General features: G+C 63.7%; 3 protein-coding genes across 3 annotated transcripts in view; 1 reads left to right on the forward strand and 2 right to left on the reverse strand.

Annotated features, from left to right (window-relative positions):
- Positions 1-295, forward strand: part of EMIHUDRAFT_99467 (hypothetical protein) — a gene marked incomplete at both ends in the record, with an annotated part of 3,560 nt that extends 3,265 nt beyond the window's left edge. The window contains one exon of the mRNA XM_005782378.1: positions 148-295. Coding sequence (XP_005782435.1) covers positions 148-295 — 148 coding nt within the window. The remainder of the gene's footprint in view (positions 1-147) is intronic.
- A 608-nt stretch (positions 296-903) lies between these two features.
- On the reverse strand, positions 904-2,522 carry EMIHUDRAFT_99468 (hypothetical protein; the record flags this gene model as incomplete). The annotated part of the gene is made up of 2 exons (XM_005782379.1): positions 904-1,540; positions 1,720-2,522. 2 exons carry the CDS (start codon positions 2,520-2,522, stop codon positions 904-906), a joined length of 1,440 nt encoding a protein of 479 aa, XP_005782436.1.
- Positions 2,523-8,664: 6,142 nt separating this feature from the next.
- EMIHUDRAFT_462898 (hypothetical protein) lies at positions 8,665-11,391 on the reverse strand. The gene is made up of 6 exons (XM_005782380.1): positions 10,702-11,391; positions 10,479-10,630; positions 10,340-10,435; positions 10,120-10,200; positions 9,282-9,407; positions 8,665-9,187 (listed from the first exon to the last, which is right to left on the reverse strand). Exons 1-6 carry the CDS (start codon positions 11,368-11,370, stop codon positions 8,824-8,826), a joined length of 1,488 nt encoding a protein of 495 aa, XP_005782437.1. The 5' UTR covers positions 11,371-11,391; the 3' UTR covers positions 8,665-8,823.
- Positions 11,392-12,096: the final 705 nt, after the last annotated feature.

Raw genomic sequence — 12,096 nt, forward strand, 5'->3', positions numbered from 1 at the left:
CCTCGGACCTTGACCCCTCCCGGCCCTTTTCCTCAGAAGCCCGAAGCAGCCTCACCCATGAGCTTGACATTGCAGCCCCAGCCGTTTGGACCCAGCCCCCAGCTTGAGCAAGGCTTTCGACCCCCCCCCCCCCCCCCTGCTCCCCAGGTGCGCTCCCGCCTCTGAGCTCAAGGCGCTCGAGCTGCGCGAGGCGGCGCGGAGAGGTCTCGAGGGTCTTGGGCGTGTCTCCAAGTCCGCGCCGCTCTCGCCGGCCTCGTCGCCAGCGCCGTGCCGCTTGCCGTCGCGACCGCCGTAGGCTGGGGTGGTGCCCGGGCTGCGCCAATTTGTCCGACGACGTCTGTCCCTGCAGTATGGGGAGGCGGGCGGTTGGAGATTGCTGATGGAGTGAATGTATGCGATGCGTCTTTTGTCGTTGAGACAAGAGAGATGCTCTGCTCTGTGCGCGTGTGATCCCCTTGTCCGTGTGTGCATGTATCTCGGTGCACGACCGGCTTTCTCCTCATCCACGCGGCGGCACACACGTTTGCACAATATATTTCTCGAAAGACGAGTGGTTAGAACAGGAATAACGTCCAACGTGAACGAAAACACATGTCAAATGTCATCCGTAAATCCCATCTCGTCTCAGAGTTTGACTGTTTTATTCACATTTATTTAATAAAAACGATCACCGCATGATCACACAGAGCTTTCTCCCGAACGGCCGAAGAGATTCCAACCCCCGCTCGCAGTGTATGGCTCTACACAATCACATCTCTCCCCAATCTAATCACAGCTGCGCCTACTTCCCCCTCTTAAAACGACTACCGACTCTTCACGCGTGTGCCGGAACGAATAGTTGTAGATGGAGATGTGGTCGTCCTGCCTGGGCCCGGGGGTGGTTGACCCGCCCCCGGGGCCTCATCACTCGTGGCCACGCAAATCGATCACGGGCAATCCGCCTGGCCCCGACGGCGCCTTTCGAACCGTGTACGAGAACTGCATCCACTTGTAGCCCCCGTCGCCAGCCGACGGGTGCGACGGCCGGAGTAGCTTCCCATACTCCTTTGGCTTGGCCTTTGCATAGTTGCGCAAATCCTCGAAGGATAGGTGGACAAAGGAGAAGGGCCCGCCGCTCTCCTTGGCGCGCCCCTTGGGAGGCGCGTAGCCCGTCACAGCGCTCAGCCACGAGCGGGCCTCGCCATAGAGCAGCAGCATCTCGCCCGGCCGTAGGGGTACCTCCAGGGCCTGCTCGTCCTTGCGACGAGTGTACTTGAAGCCCTCCGTGACGCTCGCAGCGTCGCCGAGGAGCACCAGCAGCTTGAGCCCGCCGTCGCCACCGTTGGCCCGCAGCTTGTCCGCGCTCCAGCCGCAGAGCGAGCTCGCTGGTCTGATTTGACGACCTCCCATGGTCTCGAAAGCGACTCGCACGCAGCAGGGCATGAATTCCTCCAGCTTCGCTTGCGCTGCCGCCGGGAGCGCCGGAGCGGCAGCTCGTATCGTGGCGAGAACGGCGGCGGCGGCACCAGACTCGTGCATGCTATCGTATGGGACCATGTGCCTGGCGAGGGAGCGGGGGGTGGTGTAGTTGGGAGGGGCGGTGGGGTACGAACTAGCAGATTTGAAATGCGCCTGCCATGCAAGCCGAGGCCCGACCAGTCGACCTCCGTCATACCTGCCGGCTGAAACGGAACGCCATTCGCCCCACGAACCCGCTCGCCTTCGCAGAGCCCACCGCACACGCCCTGCGCGCCCGCCTGAAAGGACTCGCGCAGGAGCGACGCCTGCAGCTGCGCCGGGAGAGTTCCGAGCCGGACGCATCCCTCGTCGATCTCGCTAACCTCCATCCTCAGCGGCAGAACTGGCGCGAGGGAGGCGGGGACGGGCCGCGGCGAGGCAAGCACCATTACCTCTCCGTCAGGAGGCTCTCCGTAGGGAAGGGCCGAGTTCGCATCCATGTCGGGTGATGGCACTGTGATCGGCGGTGGCGTCGAATCCATGTCGGGTGATGGCACTGTGATCGGCGGTGGCGTCGAATCCATGTCGGGTGATGGCACTGTGATCGGCGGTGGCTCCATGTCGGGTGATGGCACTGTGATGGGCGGTGCGTCCACGGTGTCGGGCGTCTCCTCTTGCTGCATCTCCTCTCGAAGGGGCTGGACGCTGGCTGGCAACATTACCTCGTCGCGTAGGCCTGTCACCGCCTGGCGGAGCAACCCGTCAAAGTCACCCTCGCCGATTCTGACGAGCTCCTCCTGTAGCTGAATCACTGCGCTCGCGTATGCTGCCCTCGCCTTCTTCATTGCCGCCTGGGACTCCACCCAGGCGGCGGATGCGGATCGCACGCTGTCTGCCAGCTTCGTTGCTTGCTCGTAGTCTCGCGCGCCATTCACCTTCGGGGGCCGCTTCAGGTGCTCCTGGGCCAGCTTCAATGCACAGGCACCAATCTCCTCCCCACCCGAAGGTGTGGCTGCGTCACACGCCGCAAGCGCCTCGGAGAGAAGGCCGTCAAAATCGGCCTCTCCGGCAGCCGCGAGCTCCATCTGGAGGTTAAGTATGGCCTTGAGCCAGTTCTTCCCCTCCCCTCGCAGCTCGCGCTTGGCATCCCTGTGGTTGCAGGAGAGTACCACCAACCATCACTTTAGTTGGTATATTAAATAAAATAAATAGAGCAGTCATCTCCAGGGAGAGATGGGCGACGCACACGAACACAGAGGGACAGTGCGCACCCCGCCCCGCTCGCCCTATATAGTTGGTATATTACCCCACCTTCACCCGTCCCATGATTTCTTTTTTAGTTTCCCATAAGTAGGGTTGGTAGGTAGGTAGGTAGGTAGGGGCACCGCAGGGGCCGGTCGGGTTTTTGCAGAATTTCAGCATGCTGGCCGCCCAAGCAAAAAGAATACACAACCGCCAGAACGGCGTAAGCGAGAGAAAGGACGCACGTCGAATGCCGCATGCATGGCTCCGGGTCAACACGACGTTGAACCACGCAGATCTCGCCCGCCTAGTGCCGGGTATACAGCCAGCCACCGACGAGGAGTGGTTGCAACGGCACCACACGGTTTTGCAGCTCAAGAAGACGGTTGCCAGTCATCATGCGCCGCTCTCGGCCAATCAGCAGAGGAGCACAGAGCAGTGGATACGGACCCTCGATCCTAGTCACGCGACGCTGGTGCAGATCGGAGCCAACCTGCACCAGAGCACGAGCTACGCCAACAGTGACCCAGGGCCGCAGTGCGTGGCGCTCGGATGGCGTGCCCTCCTGCTTGAGCCCGCGCCGCCCATCTTTGCGAGGCTGCGCGCCAAGTATTCGAATCGCACGCGTTACCGGCGCGTGCGGACGGTGAACGCCGCGGTGTGCGACCAGTGTGGGTCGGAGCCGGTGCCGTTCTGGCACGTGGACACGTCAAACGCGACAGGGAACTGGGGCTCTTTGCACGCTGATGCTAGGTGCCTCCCCCTGCACGACAGGGCCATCGGCAGGCGTGTGAGCAGGAGCGTGACCAACGGCGAGCACGTCCGCCTCGAGGCGATCGACACCTTCATCTCCGAGATCTCATCGCTCAGCGCATCGCACCTCGTCCAGTTCCAACGGCTCTACACGACGCAACGCGGCCCGTGCGCCCTGTGCGGCCAGCTACTGGCGGGCCGTGCCTACGACGCCTCTTGCAGCTCGCGCGTCATCCGCGACAACATGCGCTCGACTACCGTGCGCTGCTACTGCATGCGACAGGAGCTACCGTGGGAGCACGTCTCACTCTTGACCATTGGTGCGCACACACACTAGCGCCGCAGACGGGCCTGCGTCGCATATACTGACGCACGAGCGCCCCGCGCAGATGCGGAGGGTCACGACTACAGTGTGCTGTCTCAGTACCCGTTTGCCTCCAGTCCGGTCCAGCGGGTCGTCTTCGAGGCGACGCACATGCGCAACGTCGACTTCGATCGCGCTGCCGCGCTGCTCGATTCGCATGGCTTCGTCTTTCTGAAGGGCGGCTACAAGGCCGGTGACAACGTCTGGCACCACCCCGGACGTTGACTGCCAACCGGCCATGCGCGCCCGCCGGTGGGCGTCCATGCGGCGGAGCCGCCGCTAGAATTGTTTTGGGGCTGAGGCCCTGCCTCTCACTCGGAGAGCGTATCGATTTCCCCCCCAGAGGAGTGTTTTCCGTCGCGTGAGAAAAGTGTTGGTAGGGAAAGGGGGAGGAAGCTACAAAGGCTTGACTAATAGCCGCCGTCGGAGTGGAGCGTGCTCGAGGTGGCCGTCTGGCTCGAGCACCGCTCCCCGGCTCTCTCTCGCACGCCTCGATCTCACCGAGCGCGCCGCCCTGCGCGCGACTATGAGCAAGGAGAAGATGGACGGCGTCTCCCTCGCTCTGTGCGCGGAGTTCGAGCTCCTGCTCAAGCTGGGCGTAGCCGCAGGTGGCCGCAGTCCCTCGCACTATCATGACGGGTAAACTCCCACATAGGCTCATCGCGTTTGGAGACGCAGGGGTAGCCAGGGTAGCCCCAAACTCGTGGTCAGATTTAACCCACCTCGCCTCGGCCGCGCAGGCTCCGCGGTGCAGGTGGCCCGCGCGGTCGAGCAGCTGCTGGTAGCGAAGCCTCCCGAGTTCGCTGGGCGTAGCACAAACAACGGACGACCCTCCGGCTAACTAAACTGGGTTGACGGCCGGCAGATCCATTGGGCGAGGGAGCGAGCGGGCGTCGCGTGACGCGTCACACCCCTCAGCCTCTCACCGATGGCAGAGCGTATGGCGCAAAAATCGCCTTGGAGCACTTGGAGTGCAGTCATTAACCTCACATCCAGGGCCGGGGAGCTAAGAAGCGCACCCAGCGGGCCGGATGATCGGCATCGGGTTACGGGCTAGAGAGCCCTAGCCCTGGGGGGGCGCGCGTTCGCAGGGAAAGGGCCGTAAAGTAAACACGGGTCTCCGACGGTTAGTTCCGTGTACCGGGTTTCCCCTTAACTGCAGAACGCCCCCTCTACTCGGAGCTAACGGACACACAACACTGTACTCCACGCACGTACACGGATACGCTGGAGAGCGGTTTTTTTTAAAAGGCCGAGGGTGCCCGTATTTTGTGCTCTGCATCCCGCATCGCGATGGGAGCCTGCGGCAGCAAACAAAAGCTGGCGCACAATCGAGCCACCGCCGCCAACCATTTATTGGACGCACAGTACGAAGCCCACATCCAGGATCTGGAGACCCGGCTCGAGGAAGCGGAGCGAGCGGCGCGGCAAGCGCAGGACGAGGTAGCAGAATATAAAGTCCAGGCACAGTTGGCCAGTAGCGCGGCGCTATCGGCGCAGGTCGCCGCGCTCGAGGTGCGGCTCAAGGAGTATGAGGCGCCGAGCACGCCCCTTGCCGTCTCCCCTCCTTTCCGGAGCCTTGTCCCGTCGGCCGATCCGTTCGGTCCCCTGGATGGTGGCTCGCCGTCGGCCGATGCAGCGGCCGACGATCGGAAGCGGCGGGCGGCGCTCGCGACACGCGTGCAGGCGTGCTACCGGGGCCACTACGCGCGGGCAAAGCTCGAGGCGGCGCAGCTCGAGGAGCGACAGGCGTCGCTCTCGCGGCAGAAGGCGGAGGCGCGGCTGCGCGGGCTGCATGCCAAGCAGGCGCTGTCCCCCCGCGGCGAGGGCGAGGGCGAGGGCGGCGAGGCAGGCGCGGAGGCGGCGGAGGCGGCGGTGGCGGAGGCGGCGGTGGCGGTGGCGAGGCTGCAGCGGGAGGAGGCGGAGGCGGCGGTGAGAGTGCAGGCGAGGGGAGCTCCTCCCTCCTGCCTCCCTCGGAGTCCCTCGACACGCCCCCCCCCCCCTCCCATCTCCCATCTCCCCTCCCTCTCACACACCCCATTCCTTCCCGGGTTAACCCTTCCCCCCAAGGTTCCTTAAACTTCCCCCCCCCCCCCCCCACACACACACCCACCCCCCCACCCCCACCCACCCCCCACCCACGCAGGCCGTCTACCGAGGCCACCTCGCGAGATTGGAGATCGAGATTCGTGGAGATTGGAGATTAGCAGCTGGCGGCGGCAGGGGTCAAATGGGAGATTGGAGATCGGAGATCGGAGATGTGCGGTGTGAATGAATCCACAGCGCATCTCCTTGAAGGTTCGAGCCCCCCCCCTCCCCCGCCCCCCCCGAATCGAGATTGGAGATTGGAGATTGGAGATGGAGATCGGAGATCTAAACTGGATCCGATCTCCGGCGCAGAGTCTCCGGCGGCGGGCGGGCATGCCAGAGACTAGGAAGCGGCGGGCAGCCGCTCATAACAAGAAGGCGCGTTCTCCGATCTTCATCTCCGATCTCCAATCTCCACTCTCGTGGGGGGGAGGCGTGTCAGGGGGGGGATCGACGTCCTTCCAAGGGGATGCTCTTTTCCTTTCACACCTTCAAGCGGATCTCCACCCTCTTTTCGCGCCATTTTGCAATCTCCAGTCGGCCACACGGTTCTCGAGGCGCCTTTGGCGTGAAGTCAACATCTCCGTCTCCGGCCTGAGATCTCGAGGTGCCGATGGCGGCAGCTCAAGATCTCCATCTTCAGTTAAAATTTCTGAGTTTTGTGAGAGATGCTGTGTGTGGAAGATCTCTGATCGGCATCTACGATCTCCACTCAACAAATCTACTGGTGTATGGCGCGAGACGGATCTCCTCGAGCGTCCGTCTCGAGTCTGGCCGGAGACTCGAGACGGACGCTCGAGGAGGTCCGTGGGGAGGTCGAGGAGGCGGGCGGGCGGCGGCGTGTCTGGCGAGGGAGCGGCGGCGGAGGAGGCGGTGGCGAGGCGGCGCGAGCGGCGCCGCGGCGGGGCAGACATCGCGAGAAAAAGAATTTAAACATGAATCTATGTGTTTTTGTGTGTGTGTGGACGCGAGAATAGCTCCGCCGTTCATGGAGGCAACCGATGCGAGTCGACTGGTGTGTGCGTCGTCGTGGCACTGGGTTTCGTATCAAGAATACTCACTCACAACAACTCTATCTCACAGCAGACAGGCTCGAACAGGTGCGAACTGGCGCGTGCTAGCACTATCACAGGCACACCACCGGAGCCGCCTAAGCCTTAGCGGCTAAGCGACTCCGTTATAAGAACGGCAATGCACTTAGCTCCGTGCACAAATGCCGCTCTCCCCGCACGCTAGCTCGTTCACCGTCTGCCACGCCACGGCGGCGTGGAGAACGACAGACAAGCGCTGCATCTGCAGCCCGTGCCAGTTCTTGGTGGTCCATGTGGACCTGCAGCATCCCAGTGACCTATTGTAATCGAGGATGCCCCAGCCAATGCCATCGTAACAGCAATCAGGATCGATATACTGCTCTTCGTCGGTTCCGATACTCATGGATCGGGATGCTTGTCTCCGCAGTTAATACACGTGCAGGTTCGTGCAGCCTTTGCGGAGGTGCCGCACCGGCCTCCGAGTTCACGGTGCTCACGCGTCTGCATGCAAGACTTTCTTCGCCGTAGCGTGCGAGCCGACGACGTGCGGCGGAGCGTTTTGTGAGTGATAAAAGAAAAATAACTTGCGTGTGTGACGTGGAATTCACGCAGCGAGGCGGCTGCGCCCCGGGTCCGGCCCAGCCTGTGGCGAAGCCGCAAAATCCGGCAACCCCGCAGCCGCTGGCGCAAACTTGCGGAGTGTGTCGCTCGGAAAAGAAAGAAAGAAGAAAACAGACAACCCAAGGGAGGGCGCCTCCTTCAGTACTCTCCACTTTGATCAGGCGGACCACATCCTCGCGGTTCGCTTTGGGGGCGGCTGCGCTGGGCTCGACAACATGCAGAGCCTGTGCGCGTTCTGTCACAAAAACAAGTCGGCGGCTGAGGCGGTGGAGGCGGCGCGTAGGCGCCGAATGGGAGGTGCGCCGCAGCCTCCACAGCCGCCGCCGCTGCCGCCGCCACTGCCGCAGTCGCAGCTGCCGCAGCCACAGCAGCAGTCGCCTCCGGCGCCGCAGCCCGTCCCCACCACACTAGGAGTGGCGGCGCAGGAGCAGCCCACCCCAGTCGCGCCCGAGCCGCGCCAGTGCATGTTCTGCACGCGCACGTGCGCGCCCGGCACACAGCCACGAAATGGCAAGCGCTGGAGGACATGTTGCCAGCTTTGTGGTGTGTCAAAGGAACACGGGTACATGGGTGCACACACTTTGGCGTGCGATCACAGGGCGAACTAGAAACGCGTATTTTGCTGGTCTACCGGGTCCGGCATTTATTTTATTTCGAGGAACCCCCACGGGTCGGTGGTGCCCCTTATAGCCCTAGGAGCACCCCGGTGTTCGATTTCCGTCAAAAGAGGAACCTCTTAGCGTCATCGCCATGGTGCTGCAAGCAGCGCCGGGCAACGACGGCTTACCGCCTCTGGCCTAACGTAAGGTAAGGTAAGGTAAGGTAAAACTTCTCCACACACACGAGGTGGTGGGGCAAGGGGGGGCAACCCTCGCATCTCCACGTCTAACGACAGGAGCCCCACGGCATTTAAAGTGCAAGGCCCGGTGCGCGTGGGTGAGCGGTGTGTGTGTGTGTGTGTGTGTGTGTGTGTGTGTGTGTGTGTGTGTGTGTGTGTGTGTGTGTGTGTGTGTGTGTGTGTGTGTGTGTGTGTTACTGTTAGCTACTGTTGTTGGGGTAGCCGCAGCCCAACTGTTGTTCTGTTGTTACTGTTAACACTAGCGCAACACTGTTCAGCTCTTAACGTTTGACAGCTCTACGGCGGGCATATACAAAGGGCACAATGTCAAACACCATAATAAAGAATCACAGCTGCCCTTGGCTCATGCCTGGGGTGGACGAGTGGCTCGACAATCGAGGAAGCCGTGACATCGGCGTGCTGAGAACAGTGCACCACGCATCCCCGAGCTACGCGGCCGCCTCAGCTTGCGTCTGGAGCGCAGACAGAAGGGCGGCGAGCGCCTCTTTGTCGTGCGCCGGAGCCGCGGGCGCGCCGCCCGCAGCTGGCGCCGCGGCCGGCGCCGGCGCCTGCTTGTGCTTCGGCGGTTGCTGCTTCGAGCTCTGCTTTTTGCCTTCCTTTGGCGGCTTTGGCGGCTGCGGCTGCTTGGACGGCGGCGGCTTCGCCTCGGCGGGCTTGACGCGCCGCCAGTCGAATCGTGGCCCCTCCTTGGTGAGGGCGCGCTCCTCCTTTGAGAGGCGCGAGTCCTCGATGGCGATGGAGAGCGGGCCCTGCAGGTGCATGTCTGGGTGCTTGACCAAGCGGTAGGCGCGCCTGTGGGGCACGTCTCGGACGCGTCTCGGACATGTCGTGGACATGGCCGGGGGCTCGACCAGCACGGCGGGCGCGCCGGCCGAGCGTGTCGCACTCGGTGAGGTAGTACGCGCCGCCAGGCTGCTCGTCCTCCACCGCCGCCGTCCAGCCGAACTTGCCCCACGTGCTCGCGTACCGCTCGCTGAGCGCGTCGAAGGCGGCGGCGGAGTGGTACGTGCGCCTGTTCCACAGGGAAAAGGAGGTGTGAAGAGGCGCCGTTCACGGCCCGGCGGCGGCAGAGTGGTGCGCGTGCGCCCGTCCAGCTCCGCGTGCTTGTCCCAGTTTGTCACCGGTAGGCCGCGAGCCTGGGCGAGGTGTGGGGAGGCAGGTGTGGGGAGGCAGGTGAGCCTCTCTCTCTCTCTCCACACACACACGGGCACACACAAACACGCACACACACACACACATGGAGGGCGAGTGTGCCTAGCGGTCCGGGGAGCTAGAAGAGGCGGGGCCTGTTGCGTCTGCCGCAGCCCGAGGTACTTTCGGCGGCTCGTGCTGCTGCGCGGTGTCGAGTACTCCCCCTCCTGGTGGGCGCGCTCGAGGGCGAGGGACTGCGGGGAGCGAGGAGGAGGGGGTGGGGGGGGTGGTGGGTGGGGGGGGGGGGGGGCCAGCTAGGTCGGCTTGTGCGGGTGATCAGACCTCGCCGACCTCTCGCCGGGGTCTCGCCGAGCTCTCGCCGAGATCCAGCCGAGATACAGCCGAGATCCCGCCGAGATCCAGCCGAGATCCAGCCGAGCTCCAGCCGAGATCTAGCCGAGATCCAGCCGAGATCCAGCCGAGATCCAGCCGAGATCCAGCCGAGCTCCAGCGAGCGGTAGCAAGGCGCGCGCGCCTCCTCCTCGGGCGGGTAGGCGAGCGCGCAGGAGCGCTCAAACGCGTGCTTGACGAACTTTGGGCCCGACCCGAGGTGGTAGACGAGGAAGTCGTGCTCTTCGACCATGTTTGCGTAGCCGACCCGCTCGCCCAGCTGCCTGCGTGCTGAATACGCCGGCGTGAGGGCGGGAGGATGCTCGAGTGCAGTCGAGTCCGCCTCCTCTCGAGCGATGGCTGGAGGACACGAGTCCGTGTTCCGCTTCTAGGCCGCGCTGCCGCTGCGTCGAGTCGAGGCACGAAAAGTAGACGTCGATCGAGTAGGGCCTGACGAATGCAGTCATGAGTGAATGAATTACAGTCGAGGCACGAAAGGTGGACGTCGACGGAGAGGGCCTGTTCACAGCTGCAGGTGTGAAGAGACGCCGTTCACACTCACGGCACGGCGTGGACGTCGACGGAGTAGAGCCCGTCGACGATCGGCGCCATCTCGTGCCACCCGACCGGCTTGTAAAAGTCCCACCGGTCCAAGATGTGCGAGACGCGCTCGCGCTGCAGCTCGAGCGGCGCGTCCGGGCCGACGAGCATGACCTGTTCACAGCTGCAGGTGTGAAGGGACGCCGTTCACGGCTCGAGCGGCGCGGCCGTCCAACGAGCGTGACCGTGCAGGCAGCGCCAACCATGAAGCGGTACTGGGCCGGCGCGTCGGCGATGTCGGTCGCGACGGCGAGCGCCCACCGGCCGTCCCACGCCGCCGACTCCACCCAGTTGAGGCAGTTGAGCAGCGCGGCGGTGCCGCCGTAGCAAGCATTGTACTGGTCGGTGCCTTGAATGTCGGTGACGCCGTGCTCCTCGAACAGGGCCATCAGGTTGGACTTGATCGACTTTGAGCGGTCGAGCAGCGATTCCGTCCCCACCTGGATCATCCCGATGTCGGCGTGCCTGAGCCCGTTGCGCCACATCAGCCGCGCGACGGCGGTGAGCGCAAACGAGACGGGGTCCTCGTCCCAGTCGGGCCCGCAGAACTCGCGCATGAGGAGCCCGACGCTGTACTTGCCCGGCGTCCCGTGCGCCTTCTCAAGCTCCGTCGCGGAGCACGCGTGCCGCGGCGTGTACACCTCGAGCGCGTGAATCCCAACCTTGCGGCTGCCGCGCCGCCGCGCCCGCTGCCGCAGCTCCTCGCGCGTCGCGTGCGAGTCGCCGACGCCGCCGGGCGGCTGGCACTCTGGGAGGAGTGAGCATGCGGGCCCAGGTGCCGGCTCGGGCCCTCCTGCCTCAGGGCCGGTCTCAGGGCCGGTCTCGGGGCCTGGCTCGGGGCCTGTCTCGGCCATCGATGATGGACTTGGCCGATGGCCACAGCCCAGGTACGCCGATGCGGCTTACTCGAGTACCGGGATGTGACCGCAGTATGGCTGTGAAGGTGAGGGCCAAAAGCAAAACGCGCAACGCCACTCTCGCATCTCAGAGCGGTGTTCTATCTCAGGAACCCCGCTCGATGGTGCTAGAGCAGCGTTCTTCAAGCTTAAACCCCACTCTACACAACACAGAGCAGCGTTTGCCTAACAAGACTCCGCTCTGCAACCAACCAACCTTCAGAGCACTCCTGCTCAGAAAAACAACCACCAAACACGTTCGAGCGGAGTCAAGTCAGTGCAACACCGCTCAACATAGCGGGAGCGGTCAATTTCCGCGGAGAGGCTGCTTTCGTCTCCCTCAGTCGCGCTCTCCTTTCCTCCCCCTCTTCAGAGCGGGACTTTGCTGAGTGAACACCGCTCTAGCTAGTGAGAGCAGCGATTGCTTTAAGCTGACACCGCTCTAAATGGCGTGAGCGGCGTCGCCCTGAATAGACGCTGCTCTGGGACGCCGGGACGGCGATGCCACCTGACGCCGACGGGTGATCCACGATCGCTCGTGGCGCGCGGCGCGGCGTGGCGAGCCCCGCCCCTGGGGTTGAGCACCGTGTGGGTGGGTCGTCACTGCTCCGAGGAATCAGAGCGGCCTCGCACTTAGTGCTTGCCCGCTCACGCCTCTGAGAGCGGTGTCAGCTTAAAGCAATC

The sequence above is a fragment of the Emiliania huxleyi genome (genome assembly GCF_000372725.1).
Source record: "Emiliania huxleyi CCMP1516 chromosome Unknown EMIHUscaffold_19, whole genome shotgun sequence".
Taxonomy (NCBI): Eukaryota; Haptophyta; order Isochrysidales; family Noelaerhabdaceae; genus Emiliania; species Emiliania huxleyi.